The sequence below is a fragment of the Rousettus aegyptiacus genome, unplaced genomic scaffold (genome assembly GCF_014176215.1).
Source record: "Rousettus aegyptiacus isolate mRouAeg1 unplaced genomic scaffold, mRouAeg1.p scaffold_m13_p_5, whole genome shotgun sequence".
Lineage (NCBI taxonomy): Eukaryota > Metazoa > Chordata > Mammalia > Chiroptera > Pteropodidae > Rousettus > Rousettus aegyptiacus.
This window is the reverse complement of record NW_023416308.1, coordinates 76,874,078-76,889,950: the sequence shown is the minus strand read 5'-3', so window position 1 is coordinate 76,889,950 and position 15,873 is coordinate 76,874,078. Positions and strand designations below refer to the sequence as shown.

At 54.5% G+C, this 15,873-nt stretch overlaps 1 protein-coding gene across 3 annotated transcripts in view; it reads right to left on the bottom strand.

The window, feature by feature from the left end:
- PDE2A (phosphodiesterase 2A) overlaps positions 1–15,873 on the bottom strand; it is a 95,083-nt gene that overhangs the window by 44,259 nt on the left and 34,951 nt on the right. For 2 of the 3 annotated variants that reach the window (XM_016157976.2, XM_016157975.2), the window contains one exon: positions 5,796–5,857. The exons of the other annotated variant lie outside the window; for it this stretch is intronic. In XM_016157976.2, coding sequence (XP_016013462.2) covers positions 5,796–5,857 — 62 coding nt within the window. The remainder of the gene's footprint in view (positions 1–5,795; positions 5,858–15,873) is intronic. 3 annotated transcript variants of the gene reach the window in all.

Below are 15,873 nucleotides of genomic sequence, written 5' to 3'. Positions count from 1 at the left end.
AAGCGATGCCACGCACTCGGTATCACTCGGTATCACACCCAGTGACTCCCCCACTCTCCACGCAGTATCCCATGACTGAGGTCACAGCCTCGATATCACCTGCCACAGGCTCAGTGTCACACACTCAGAAGAACGCAGTCAGTGTCTCAGTGTCACCTCGACATCACCCTGGGTCCCACCAGCTCCTCTCTCCCCCATCCACAGGGCACAATTGCCAGAGCTACTGCCCCATGTCAAGGTTGTTTCCTGTTGTTGTGCTCAGAGTCCTCAGCCACTGCGTGTTCTTTCAAGGATTTCCTGTTGTCAGGGCCCCCATCAGGCCGGGCCCAGCCTGGGATACACAACCCAAAGCCCAAGGGCCGGCCAGCAGGAACCCGGGCCCCTCTGCCCGCCTCATTCTGGCTCGACCTATGGGATTTTCCCCTTTTCAGTCAGCTGGGATCCTTGTGTGCCTGAGCTTGTGCTGGCTCCACTGAAAGGGCCCCTGGGCCCTGCCCCATTCCCAGGCCTGTGCTTCCCAGGAGGGGTACTCTTGGGCAGCCAGGAAGAAGCTGACTACATCGTCTGAACAGCTTGGGACAAGACCTTAGCTGATCTAGGGGCTCAGTTTAAAGCTGCGGGGAGCTAGAGGAGATGAATAGACAGTGGATGGGGGTGGACAAAGGGTTGGGGGTTAGAGACTTAGGGAAGAATTCCTAAAGGAAACCAGTTGAGGGCAGGAAATAGGAAGAAGAGGAAGAAAAGGCATAACAGGTCCAGGCACCAGACAGGAGCAAAGGCTTGGAGGCAGGAACTCAAGAACAGGGCTGACAAGAATGAAGACAGGAACTTAAGAAAGAGAAGGTTATGTTGTGGGATTTGGAGAAAAACCAGTTTCTCTCCTATCAGCTCCCTTGTCTTCCCAAAACCAGCATGCAGATTCTGGCTCCAAGAAGGAGCCTCAGGGCACACCCTTCCTGCTCTGCCTTGGGGGCCCCACAGATTGCCCACAACAGCTGCCAAGCCCCCTCACCTCCTGCCCCAAGCCAGCCCGCAGGAAGGACACGCTGAGGCCAGCGCACGCTCCCCACACGGCCTGAGATAAATATTTCCCGGGAAACGGAACTTGTTCTCTCTGTGTTTACAGCCAAGGGCCAGGCAGTGTGGTGGGGGAGGGGCCAGCTAGAGGAACCTCGCCCTGGGCCTACATCTAATTCAGCACCGCCTCCACCCGCTTGCTGTGCCCCTGAGCCAGTCCCAGCTTCTCTCTAAACCTCCCTTCTAAGCCCTTAAGGGGGCAAGGCCTCACTGAGCCTTGGCCTAGCCACCAGCCTTGCCTGGCCAAGCTTGTGTCTTCTTTGGGTGTAAATCCCTGGTATGTGATGCCTTCCCCTTTAGACCGGGCTTCTCTGACGCCAGGACCTGTGTCTGCCCATCTTTGTCTTGTCCTCAGTAAATCAGGGTTTGGGACAGATGGATGAACAGACAGGCTGGGGTGGCAGCTGAGCCCGCCTCCCTGGCCGCAAGTCGCTGCACACCCCAGGCCTGTGCAGCCCGACAGGTGGGTGCAGACAGATGGCAGGGCCTCAGGGCCCCTATGGATGCCAGATGTGACGGCCAAGTTGTTGGCAGCAGCTCCTTCTGGGTCATGGAGCATCATCGAGGCCACTTGCTCCTGATGTGCAGAATCCAGGAGGAGGCTGGCGCATCTGCTAGTTAGGAGCATTCACTCAAAAATTTTAAACACGAGCCTGAAAAGTCCTGTCTGCAGCAGCCCTTCCAGCCTCACTCCAAAGCTCTCACCTAGTCACCTGAGCTCCACGGACATGTTGGCCCTTCTCCCAAAGAGACCTGGCATCATGCAGCCTGCATGCCCTGGCACGAGCTCTTCCTTTCACATATGAAGCCTTTCTCAACTCCCATGACAATCCTATCTTACGTGACCACCCTGGTACCTGCCTACCACTATCTCACCATGCTGGGCCCACTTATTCACTATTTGTAGTCTCAGCCTCACCCCAGACCCTGAGACCAACATTCCTCAGTCCAGGCGAAGAAATCGACCCAGGAATAGAGAGGTTTTGGAGCTCGGTTCTCAGTAACAAGGCGGCCGGGGCTGAGTCCTTGTTCCAGGCTCCTCTATTTGCTGTTCCCAGTCCTGTGCTGGTCCCTGTTGCCCTCAGGTGGTCTTCTCAGAAGCTGAGCGCATGGACCGCTTTGACTATTCAGCTGATCTCTGGCCTCATCAGTCAGTGGCCTTGACCCTCCGTATCTTTCAAAGTTCCAAGGCTTCCTCCTCCAGGATGTCTCCAAGACTGACAACAATCCAGCAACTGCCCCCTTCTTGGAACTACTCCCATCCCCTCACAATTATTCTCATTTAATCAAAAAGCATTTATTGAGTACCAACTATATACCAGGCTTATGCTAGGAGAAACAAGAGATGGCCTTGGTTCCTACACCCCTGAGTGTTCACAATAACCATATGGGGTAATGTTACCCAACTGTAAGCTCAGGAAAGCTGTAAGTACCCAAGAAAGAGGAGAGACTGACTTGACCTGAGGTGGAGGGAGCAATCTGAGAAGATTTAGCAGAGGAGCTGACATCTAATCTGGGGCTTGAAAAGGGAGTAGGTGGAGAAAAAAGGGCAAGGCACTCCAGAGAGAGGGATCAGTACGAGCAAAGGTGGGGAGGCTGTGAAGAGCTGGGAAGAGCACTGCCATGGCTGGGGGCAAGGGGAGGACATGAGGGGGCCCAGCAGGCAGGGCCGGCAATGCCATGCCGGAGGCTGTGGTCTTTACTTATTCCATGGGCAGCAACAGAGGAGCCAGTGCTGGGCAGCACATTCAGGTGCTCCGTGTGGATACCTGTGCCCTCGTCTGCGTCTGCCTCTCCCCCATCCCAGCTAGGGCAGCCGGCACAAAGAGGGCACAGACTCAGAGTGCTCAGTTTGCTACATTAACTGCCTCAGTCCTGACATCCAGAGGGAGTAATTGCCCTAGTCCCAAAGGAAGATTCTAGGCTGAGCCCCAAGATCTCCTCCCCCAGGATGACTGGCTGGCACAGGGATCAGGGAGCCACCCCAGACGGTGTGCTGAACAGACACCCGCTAGGTGGGGAAGGGTGCCGACAGTCATGCTCTCCTGGCTGTCGCGCTGCTGGTGCCAGCAGAACGTGCCATGCCCACGGAACCTCCATGGACCCCAGCCCAGCCCTGCAGTGTGCCCCGTCTCACAGGGCACAGCCTAGTCCTGGCTCCAAGGAGCTCACCCTTGAGGGAAACAGGGAGGGTGCCAACTCCCTCCAAGGACCTGCTGTGGGCCAGGCCTGGCCCGGGCACCTCACACATACTGTCCTTGTGACTTCTAGCAGCTCTGCTGTGATTATGTCCAATAATGGTGATTATGCCCAATAATGATGGAGTTTCTTATCCCCTTGACAGGCAAAGAAGTTGATGTTCACACTGGTTAAGGAACTGGCTCAAGGTCACACACACATAGCAAGTAGTGAAGCTGAGACTTGAACTCATGTCCATCCTACCCCATGGTCTGTCCACTAGATGAGGCCATATGGTCTTCCCCATCTTCACCCTGACAGGAGGGCTCCTCGTTGTCTCCCCACTCCTCTTTCCTCATCCCCTCCAGCTGTGCCTATAGTCTGAGCAACACCCTAGATTCCCTATTCTCTCTATTCCTGTTCTTTCTATGTTAGGGAGTCCCAAGGACAGCGCCCATCTCTCCCAGAAGGGCTGAGCATGGATCTGGGATGGGGTGCTAACTGAAGCCAGAAATACAGCAGACTCTGCTAGGAGGCCAGGCAGCACCTGCCATCTTCTGGCTGAGTGTGTGGTGAGGGCAGGACAATGCTGAGCACTGAGGGGCTCATAGGCCAAGATCCCGCTCTGAGGGAGAGAGCAGCAGGACCCAGATAAAGGAAAGGTGGAAAGAGAACGGAGACAAAGGGAGCAAATGGAAATGATCCAGAGAGGCACCATAGCTAGGGCGAGGCTTGGTGGGGCTGGGAAGGAGGGGCAGAACTTGAACTTGTGAGGAACAGGGCCAAGGGCGTAGGCAAAGGGGGCCGTGCACAGAGGCATAAACAAGGAGCCTGGGCCTGACTCCTTCCCTCAGGGCCCAGCTCCCATCACCCAGGAGGGTCTCAGCTTCTCCAAAGCCTTCTACCCTCATGGCTTCCTGGGTGGATGACAAATACAGTCTTTCCTGGCGGGTGGCAGTGGCTGCTGAGACACAGTTGGCTCCCAGGAACACCATCTGTCCCAGCTCCGGGGGGAGCTCCCATCACTCTGGGAATGCCATGGCCATAAATAAATTAATAATGACTTTACAGCACCCCCTCCCTTCCTCAGCTCCCAGCTATAGGAACATTCTCAGGGCCTGGACCCATTTCCCAACAGTGAGCCCATGCTGACCCCTGTGTCCCAGGGCCTGTGTGGGCATCTTCTTTCCCATCTTAATGGAGGGCAGGGAGAAAGTGAGGGTTGGGCATGAGACATATCTGGGCTCCGCTTGGCTCTGCCCCTGACTCACCATGTGACCCCACTAGGCCTCTGTGGCCCCAAATATGGAAAGGGAATAACTGCTTCTGTCTCAGAGAAGCTGTGAGGATCGAAAGGAAAGTGTCTAAAGCTCCTGGCACGGAGCAGGGGCTGATACAGCAGCAGCCTCCCCTTCCTCTCAGCCAGGACTAGGCACGAAAGTGGGCTCATGCTGGTCTTTCTGCTCGGTCCATTTTACACGCACCCCTTCTCTGTGCCAACCTTCACTGTCCCCAGGCCACCCCATTTCTGCTGCTCAAGGACCCTCTGAGCACTGAAGATTCCTAAGAGGCACTCCAAGGCACAGTGAGGGTCTGGGGATGGCACCTTTCATCTCAAAGGAAATGGACTCACTGAGACTCAGAAATGAAAAAGATCACTGTCTCCTCGCACCCTGCCCCCGCTTCAAGAAGTTCACAGTTCAGAGGGGGAAGTCACAGAGTCACATAATGGAGAAAACAGAGCACTAATGGCATAGACGGCAGAAGTTCACAGTTCAGAGGGGGAAGTCATACAGAGTCACATAATGGAGAAAACAGAGCACTAATGGCATAGACAGCAGAATGCCCCAGCATCTGACAGCCAGGGCAGGAGAGCTCAGAGGAGGGAATGCGAGGGCGCCGAGGGCTTCCTGGAGGAGGAAAGGCTAGAGCTGAGCCCAGAAGGATTTGGGAAGTTGAGGCAGGTAGAGGCCAGCAGGGATGGTTCTGGGGAAGCAGGAATGGGTGAAGGAAGGACTGTGGCCTGACCGGAGTGGCAGAAGGAACAGGAAAATGGGTAACACAGAGAATTTTTGAGCAGAAAAGTGACAAGCTCAAGTTTGTGTGTTAGAAAGATCCTTCTGGCAGCCACACCGAGGATGGCGGCATCTGAAAGCAAACACCAGCCAGGCGTCCAGGGAGAAGACAGTCCCGACTGGGGCAGGCAATAAGAATGGAGAGGAGAGGAGAGGAAGTCATGAAATACTTAGGGTAGAGAACCAACCAGGAATTGTTGGAGGAGGGTGGGGAGGATGAGGGAGGAGTCTGAAATGCTGAAATGACTCCCAGGGGACTTGGGATGGGAGCCGATCCTCAGTGGAAGGGAACCCCAGGCAGTAATAGAGCGAGGGAGGTGGTCTTGATGTGGGGTGACCCTAGGCTGGAAGCAGCGGGGCTGGGGTTCAGCTCCAGCCTCCCAGTCCTCCCAGGGGTGGGGGCAATGATCGGACTGGCCCCCACCCCCTCAAGCCCACCCACTCCTCCCTTTGCTGAGCTCTCACCTCCAGTCGGGCGTGTCTACTTCCTGGGGGCACTGGCTCCTGTGCAAGGAGGTCCTGGCTGGCTGCAGAGACAAGAAGGCCGAGGGCTCAGGCCTACCAGCCTTTCCCCCCTCTCCCCAGCTGACCCCACCCCAAGTCCCCAGCAGGTCCAGGGCCTCCTGTCCACAGGTGGCCTGGTCCAGGGAGTCTTGCCTGATTGTACCCTGCTCTCTTACCACACTCCCTTCCTGCTCCCTGCTTCCCTGGGCACTTCTACCTCTGGCATATTCCATGCCCCTCGACTCTGAAAATAGGGCCAAGCTCTTTCTTTCAGCCTGGAGCCCCTCCGAAGTGGAATCTACCACATTTTTACCCCTCCCCAGGCCCCTTCCACTTTTGCTTCTCTCCAGGGAACTTCAATCCTCCTTTCCAAGCCTCAGTTTCCCCATCTATAAAATGGGATTTGTAATGTCCAGCTGAGCTCTCTCATCCAGGGTTGCTTTGAGTCCTAAACGAATACAATCAGGTGTCTGAGCCCCCAATCCTGCCTGGGCTCCAATTGGGTGCCCCAACCCGTGTCTCATTTTTAAAGCTCCTCAATCCTGGTAGACACACCAGGGACCTGCTCACATGATCTCTAGGACCCCACCACCCAGGTGGTACCCAGAAACCTCAGCCTCTCCCAAGCACTGCCCAAGGGCTGGCTGCCCCTCCCCACCCCCACCTGACAAGCACATCCAGGCATGGGACAGGCACAGGCGGTGGGATATTCTGAGCCTGGCTCCATTCCCGTCAGCTGCTGGCCGCCGTGCCAGCCTGGCGCGGGTGCAGGGGCTGATTTGATTTGGCAGCTTTGGAAGCATGTGGTGGGGATGGGAGAGGGGAGGGAGGATGAGGCACCCATCCTTGCTAGGAAATAAACAGGCTCAGGCACTCAGTGAGCTGGGGGGAGAGCACAGTTTGGTATGGGAGATGGTTCCGGGTTCCCTGCCTGGTGCCCCCCTCTTCTCGCCCAGGCCCTGGACGCCTGCCCATGACTTCTGGGATCCTTGGGTTACCACAGGGATGACAGCAGCTGCGCCTGGTGTGTGGATGCTTGTCGTGTGGCTGTGGCAGGGTGTCTGGTTGTCCCACATGTCCTTGGGTCCTGTGAGGTCTCCCTGCTCAGCCATGCCTGCAGCTGGGCCTGAGCGTTGCCCAGGATGATTGGGTCTGCATGCAGACCCTAGATGTAGCCATTTCCCACGGTGACTATGGCCGCATGGCTGGGCCTCTGTGGAGGACTAACTGCAGCCAGGCCATGACAGGGCTGTCCATGAGCCTGAGTCCACTGTAGCCTGGTGAGCATTGGCTCTGGTTTGTTCCTTCCCTCTGTGCAATGACCCTGCTAACCCAGCTATGTCCGGCAGAGGAAATGACGAGGGCCGAGATAAGTGGCTGACCCCACGGCCCATCCCTTTTGTCCACAAGGCTGAGCCTTCTTTTCTACATTGGCTTCTGATGATCCACCCACTCCTCCTTAAACCCATCCTCCTGCCTACCCCTGAAGTGAGAGCAGGCCAGCTCGCTCCTCCCAGAGGCCTGGGTACCTACACCACCTCATTAATATGTTGCTGGGGACCAGGCTTGACAGCCTCCAGTTAGAGAATGGAGGCTGTTGGGGTCAGAGGTTCTGATTCTCTGATCTTGGCACTGAAAGGTTAAAGGTGTGGGGTCAGACCAGGCCACAGCTGTGCACCAGAGACCAGCCAGGAGCTCGGGGTAGGGCATAGCCTGCTTTGGGGAAGATGCAAGGTCTCATCTGTCATCACTTCCCCATTGTCTCATTGTTCTCTGGAGACCTCAAGGCTCTCCCCACCCAGCCACAGGAAGCTGAGCCCCTCCTGGAGACAGAAGGAGGGAACACTGAAGGAGGGGCTCCAGCACTAGGGGGAGACTCAGCCATGCCCTGGGGGTCACTAAGGGGTAACCAGGCCCATAAAACTCAGATGTCACAAAGTAGCTAGTGGGATGGAGAGTCTGCAGAGAGGCCCTGGGGCGGGGGGGGGGGGCTTCCTGGAGGAGGTGTGTGGTGCCTCAAAGGAAAATAACACTAGGTTCCAGGACAGCCCCCTAACTACGAGATACAGGTTTTCACTTGAGACTTGTATGTATTCATGTATGTACTTGAATGTGTCTATGTCCATGTGTATGCATCCCAGTTATGGAGTCTGGAGCTCAGGTCTATATCCCAAGGGCAAGACCTGCCCAAGGTAGGGGTCAGCTGGGCAGCAGACACAGTGACAGAGAAGAGAGTAGTCTGGGCAAAGGAGGGGAAGGGAGAACAGCTCAGGGCTGTGGAGAGAAGCCTGTCAGGCTGGTCATAACATAGTCAGTCTTCAAACCCAAGACACTTGATGCCAAGAACAGTGTGCTTCCATGAACTGGGCCTGCCACAACCTACTGTGCAACTTCCCCTCTGGGGACCGTCTCATCTCTGAGAGGACCTTCTCCTCTCTGAGCTACTTTCCACATCTAAAGAATAAAAGGGTAGGACTTGATGATCTCCTAGGGCCCTTCCAAGTCTCACAATCTTTTGAGAGAGACTGATACACAAAGACAGCCAGAGATGAAGACTTCATAAGAGATGAGCGTGAAGGATGGGACAGCAAGAAGAGGAGAGTGACCCAGTGATATGTGAGAAGAACCCCAGGAGGCCCACTGTGGCAGGGTTCCCTGCTGGAGACACTATTCTCAGGGCCAAGACAGGAGGTGGTAGACAATGGAGCCTTGTGGATGACAAGGAGCAGCTGTTGTCACACCATCTGCTTTCTGGCCTGTGGAAGAGAAAGATGGAGGGGTGATAGACCAGGGCTCTGCCCTCCTAACCTGAGTCCCGCCTCCACTCCTGCTCCACAGGTGTTTCAAGAGAAAGGGGGGAGCTGCAGGCAATAGGGAGCACCAAGGACTGTGAATCAGGAAGCCAGGTTTTGGGCCTTGCTATGCTGTGTGACTTGGGCCCACTTCTAACCTCTGTCACCTAATCCATAAACCCACCAGGCTGGGAATCATGCAGTGGGACTGGGTTTCTGAGGGACCCAGCCAGGGTAGGCTCTCTAGAGGGCTGAAATCTTTCTCTCCAGCCTAAATGTTCCTCCCCTGCCCCAACTCTGGCAGAAGGGTTAAGAAATGTCCACAACTTGAGGCAGCGAGACACTGGACAGATGAACTGGCTTTGTGCCAGGCATGCCCAGGGGATCACCCATGTCATCATCTCTCCAGGAAGGATGCCTGAGACCCTTCCCCAAGCCCTCTCACAGCCACCTCCAGTGTCCTCCTTCCCTGGCCTGTGCACTCAAGGGGTGCTAATGGGTCATCAGCCAGTGCCCACACTGCCCCTCTGGCTGCTCTGGCCACTGTCATAGTCTGAGGCTCTTGTACTTGGGGTCCTAAAAGGCAGGGGCTTGTACGTTTCTGTGTCTGTGTCCAGGAAATATTCATGTCCTGTTTTCCCCCTCAGGCCGGGGCTGCTGGGGACAGGGGCAGGGGTTAGCAGGCCTCTCCTTCCTCCACTATCAACATTTCTTCCCAGAGACTTCAGGGTCTGGGAGAAAAGGACACTCCTCTCTGCCACAGTCTAAAATGCTTGAGGAATAGAGGCAGGGGGATGAAGGAAATGACTCTACCCTGCAAGCTTAGAGAGGGGCAGACCTCACATGTGCACACAGAAAAAATTTTCTGTCACAGGAGAAACAGCCTGTGCGATCCAGGTTGAAAGGGTCTCCATCACCCCTGATGCAAGCCTGGCCCCTCCTTCTCTCTCTTACTTGGGGTGAGTTTCTCTCACCACCCCGAGAAGCTATCTGTCTCCATTGCTACTTGTTCTGTTTTAATAACTGAACATCGACATTAACAAGGCAGGTGGTTGCAGCTCTTCCCAGCAGCCCCATTTAGAATCATTGAATCATCAAATCCTAGAATCCTGGATTCACAGAATGTCCGCATCTTCGGCTTCTGGAATCTCAGCGTCTTAAAGTCACAGAATGTCGGAATCACACAACCACGCCTCCACACAGCCCTGGCTGAGAGCTGAGACTGGTGGACGGCTAGAACCCCGTACACTGACAATGTTGAATTCTCAGTCATCCGTCCTTAGAGCTCATGCACCCCTGCCTTGGAGAGATGGACCCCGACTTCCTCCTGTTACAGGTGAGAAAATGCAGCCTAGAAAACGGCCTGTGTAAGATTAGAAGAGCGGGAGCCAAGCAGAGCCCAACCCCAAGATAACAAGGTGGGACCTCAACATTACAATGTTCTGGAAACTGAGCAACTTGTCTGAAAGTTACCCTCTGCTCCTGCAACTCCCTCACCCTTCCCTCTGCCCTAGCTCTGTACCTAGACCTCCAAAATAATGGCAATCATGAAGAGAACTCGAGGGACCAATTCTCTCAAGATGGGAGACAGGAAAAGCAAAATGCCTGCCACTTGAAGCCACCAGCCAGAGGGCAGGCTCCCCAGATGAGGTGCCCTGAACACAAGACTGGAAGGTCCTGGAGCCCGCCAGGGTCTAGCCACACCAGAGGCAGCAGCTTCTAGGAGGCCAGATCCCAAGTGGAGGGAAGTGGTTGAGGGTTGCAAGTGATATTAGAACCACCACATATGTTTAGCACTTTTATAAATTTACATTTTAACTTATTTTGGAATGTATTCATATATTGTTTGATTCGAACTTTATTAAGCATTGCATTTCACAGATTGCTCTAATTTTTGAATTCTGAACGCTCTCTGCCCAGGGCAGATCCGAGGCCCCATGGTCTCCTGGTCTCCATTTAGCCTCGATGCTCCTGACCTGGGAGGCCTTCCCGAGACCTTTCGGTCCTTGGAGGGCCCTGACACAGGCCCAGGCATCTGCCCTCAAACTCTGTCTTCCCTCATGTGACACGGGGGGCCACATTCCCTCCATCCCTTCACCTCTACTGATGACAGGCTCCTTCCTCCACTCCTCATCCCTCTGTCCCCTTCCCTCTATCCTTGACATTTCCATGTCCCAGCGTCATCACCCTTTGTCTGTACCTCACTGCACCGGTCCCCACACAGGCGGCCCAACCTCCTGCCCCCGCCCATGCACTCTCCACCTCACGGCCCTGGGGGACTCCTTAGCACACAAGCCTGAGCCATCCCTGCTCTGCTTTCGACTCTTCCCTCAGCGCCCAGTTACCTTTGGAAAATGTCCAAACTCCTTGACATGGGTTACAAGCCCTGCAGAATTTGGTCCCTACCGGCCTTGCAAGCCTCTCCTGACGCTTTATCACCACTCCTCCAACCCACCGATTCAGCCACCCTGGTAGTTCAGGATCCAGCTCCGCGGGGACTGCAGAACCCCACTTTCCTCCCTGTCCGTCGCCAGCAAGCTTCACATTCGCCACTCTTTCCTTCTCTGTGTCCAGAACTTTCTCCTGGCTCATTCCTCAGCTCTCAGCTTAGATATGTTTCCTCCTGGAAGCTCCCCAACTTGCCCCTCTCTCCCACTCTGGGCTGAATCAGGGTCCCGGTTCTGTCCCACCACGGCTCCAGAGTTTCTGTCCAGCATTGCCCTCACTACACAGTCTATTGGCATCAGTCCTTGCCTGTGCCCCTCCCCAACCCCATCACTTGCCCATTGTTAACCCTGATACCTAGGTCTGTCTCCCTGCCACAGAGCAGATGCGCTGTTAATCAGACTTGGGGTAATGTGTGGCAGAACTTTAAGGCCCACACTGTGCTCACCTCTACCTTCCCTCTCTGTTAGGGACACATAGTAAGTGCTTGCTTAATGTCCACCTATGAAAGCCTGGCAGTACACAGTGAGTGACACAGACCAGCAGGGCTGAGTTGCTTAGAGGAAGTGAGAATTCCTGATCTGAGCCGGGGACTTCCTGGAAGAAGCATCTGGAGTAGCAATTGAGGACAGGCCACAGAAAGTCCCCAGCCCAGCCTTAGGGGCTTCAGAGCAGACCATCAGGGTGGGACCAGAGTCTGCAATAGGGGAGATTCAGTGGCCCACGCCCAGGACAGGGCCACTGGAGGGTTGGCAATGCATTCAGGGACAGCTTCCTGGAAAGGGGCTACTTCTGGCTGGTTTGGGGCAGGGAAGAAGGTAGAGATAAATCAGGTTGGAGAAAGTGGAGAGAGGCAGAGATATAGAAGAGAAGGTTCGTCCCTTCTTGTCCTTCGCCCCTAAGAAAAAAGGGAGGTGGGAGGTGGATGAGCAGGAGGAGCAAAGAAGGCCAAGGCAGAATGAAGATAACAGCAATGCCGACACCACGGCCAGGGCGGGTATGGATGGCTGGGGCTGGCAGGGAGCAGGTCCCCAGCTGTGGCTGGGAAACGTTTCCTGTCTCCTAGCCAGAGGGGTCATTAATAACCATTTACCCGCCACAGGCAGCACGGAGGCCAGCCAGGGAGCAGCATGTGCTGGGGCCAGAGCCCAGCCTGGTGTCCAGGAGAGCTATATTCTGGGACCAGCCCTGCCGCCTTACTGTGAAACCTGGGCAAGTCACCTGACGTTCCTCAGTTTCTGGTAATGCTGGTAAAAGGAGGGTCTAAAGAGGAAGCTTCCTAAGTCCTTCCCCCTACCCCAGTCTGGGTCTCAGTTTCCCTAGCTGGCAGTTGAATTCTACAGGAGGTTATGAACATCTGATGACTGATATGAGCATCTGGACGATGGTAAGTCCAGCTCAAGACACATGGGATGGGCAGACCTGACCCAGCTTCTGAAGAGGAAGCCTTATTGAACCAGGTGCATATCAGACTGGGAAAACACAGAAATCAGAATGTCTTTCCAGGGCCTGGGGGCTGACAGTGTGGCTGGGCCAGGAAGATGGGGTTTCTCAGACACAGGCGGTGGGAGCCCCATAAGGCCTGTTTTGTCACTGATATGACCCTAGCAATTAAAATTGTGCCTGCCTGGTGCGTAGCAGGTGCTCGATAAATGCTTTTAGACAACTGAATGATTTAATCTGTTAAATGAGACATCTGTGAAAGGAGCTCGGAATTTGGAAAGAGCTGCCTAAGGATGATGATGACGATGATGAAGAAGAAGAAGATGATGATGATGATGATTCTAGCCAAAGACAGTGGGATGGGCCAAAACCTTGGGTGTGAAAGCTTGAGAAGGCTGGAGGCCCAGGAATGGCCATCTAAAGTCAGACAGTATTGCTTGGCTGCCTTCAAGATCCCTTTTTCCAGTTGGGCCAGAATCTTCTTTAGCCCCAGGTCGCATGTCTCAGTTCACCCAATACCCCCTTCGAGGCCCAGCCCAAGACCGCTCACTTCAGAGGACCTTCTGGAATGTGATGCATTGGCCCCCAGCCCCTTCCCCTGATTGACTCTGATAGTCTGTGTCTTCTAACAGTATAGAGTCCTGGCCTTTCATGCTCTCCAATACCTGTTGGCAGGCTGCCCAGTAAGGTTTCCTCATACCTTTCTTTTAAGAATATGACCTGGACCCTCCTACTGAAAGGATCTCCCCCATCAGACTAAAGGGTCACCAAAGGTATGACCAGGCCTCCTTTTTCAGATAAGGGTCTCTGTGAGAACAGGAACTATTTCCTCCATTAGAAGTGGAGCAAAAAAAGTGGAGATAGACTAAGGTCTTTTTGGTTGTCTCCCAGCCAAGAGACCCTAACTGAGGGTCATGCAGAAAAGGGAAGAAGACAGGTCAGCATGCAGAAAGGAGTGTTCGGCTGCTCAGCACCCCAAAGATGATGTGAGTCAGGAAGGGCACTGGGCCACCCAGGGGACTAAGACTTCATGATTGGCAGACTCGCCCAACTCCAAGCCTGCCTGGCCCAAGGTGCTCTTGCATCAAGGAGGTGCCACTGGGGATACCACCCGAGTCTCGCTGCCTGCGCCTGAATTCCTCCTCTCTGTGGAGCACTGCGAGATGGTAGTAAGCACAGTGACCTATGACACGTGCATCCTCTCTCCACCCCCCTCCAAATCCCGGCTCAAAACACCAGACAGGCTAAGAGGAAAAGAACAAAGGTTCCCGGACTGCGACATCGCCCACCGCCTGCCTGTCCAGCGCCTGTTCAGCCGGAAACCCAAGACAAAGGCCTTGGTCAAAGCAAGGAGGATGAAGGGCAAAGGGTAGACGCAGCCTGGCCTGGGGAAGCCATTCGAGAACGTCACTGGGCATCTCTGGGGACCTAATTGGGAGGGAAGCAAGGACAGGATGGCAGCCAAGCTCTCCCTGTTCACATACGTCACTCCACAAACATTTATAGGACACCTGCTGGATTCCCCATACCCCCAACATTACGTACCTTGTTCCTCACCCCACACACCTCATGCACACACTGCCTTACCCCCACAGCACATTCCACAGCCTGCAACACCCCCTACACCTCTTATCTTCCTGGACACCCCTCACACACTCCTCACCACACACATAAACAGCTCAATAGGAGAAAAGATCACTTAATCCACACGTCGCACCAAAAAGTCACATAGCTCACACACCCACACTTCACACTGCACTCACACTCACACTCAACCTCCCACCATGCACCTCACACCCCGCACTCACCTACCTAACCAGAGACACACATACAATTAAATTCAACACACATGTCACCCATAGAGACACACCCTGCATAGATAATGTGTACACCTAATGTCACACTAAATGTCACACATTTGTGGACACAACCCTTCAGCATAGACAATCCTACCTGCACACTGCCTCTCCCCAACATGCACATGGACATGCACGTGCACACGCGTGTGCGCACACACGCACACGTGCACACACAGTCATCCGGCTCCTTGCCCTGGACCCCTTAGCCCTGGCTGCTGCACTCTTTCTCACCCAGAGTTGCTCAAACAGCCACCACACAGACACATGACCCTTAAACACCAACACACAGGTCCTAATCTATTTCCCCAAGCAAGCCCAGGTTGTATGCAGTGACTCTATGCCAGTCACTTAGGCTGCAAACACACTCAGGCACACACAGCTCCCCCTACCCTCACCCCCTCTGCTAAGACATCGAATGAAAGCTTCTCTTAGGTCCCTATTCCTGGCTACACACAAGAGCCAATAACATACACAACCACACAATCAATCTCCCGTGCAAGCTGCCCCTACAACTCCATCCCACGATGATAGACACACAACCACATACACAGAAGTTCCCTACACACGCCAGTCATATATATACAGATGCCACTCCACACCCACAACACAGCCTCCCTAGCCACACATGGCATGCAACACCATACACTCACAATCCTTACACTCTCCATAAACCCCAGAGAATGCCCTCAAATAAGCCCACTCACGATGACGTATGCAATGCTACATGAAACAACACACATGATCACACGAAAGGCACACCCAACACATGCAACCCAGCCTGTCCTACACAAACACACACCCCAGAATCACCCAGCCCTGGACATCTATCTCCCACCACAGGTGACTGACAACAAAGTGCAGTTTACTCTTCCCTTCCCCCATCCCCAAATCCCAACTGCCCTCAGTCAAGACCGGGGCAGCAGGGATGAGGGGGTTGGTAAGTTATGAACCCCAGTGCCCCGATGTACCACCCCCACCCGCCTTACTTCCCTGGACACCACCCAAGGGCTGCGCATTCCATGTTTAGTCTCTTCCACCAGCGCCCACACAATGCCATGCCTGACAACATGGGAGGAAAGGAGATCCTGGGGAACTGGCCCAGCGTTCTGAGTCTGGCCCCTCCTCACCCAAAAGCAGAGGCAGGTATATGGGGAAGGGAAGACCACAGGGAGAGACCCTAGAACAAAGATAGAGACCTAGAGAAATTGAGGGAGCGAATGACAGACAGACCAAGAGAGGTGGGTACATGGGCAAAAGAGGCCAAACAAGAGAAACAGAAGGAGAAAGAGAGGACATCCAGAAAGGCTCAGAGAAGCCGGAGGAGAAACTAGAGAATAAAGTGGGACCACCACACCCAGAGAGACACAGGAGGAGACAGTGTGACTAGGTGGAAAGGACCAGGGAGCTTCTATTCAGTAACGAAGGAGGGAAAGCAGGAACAGGGTGGGAGGTGGGTCCTGCAGAAGAAAGAGAAACCATAATGTAAGAGGTGTTTGGACC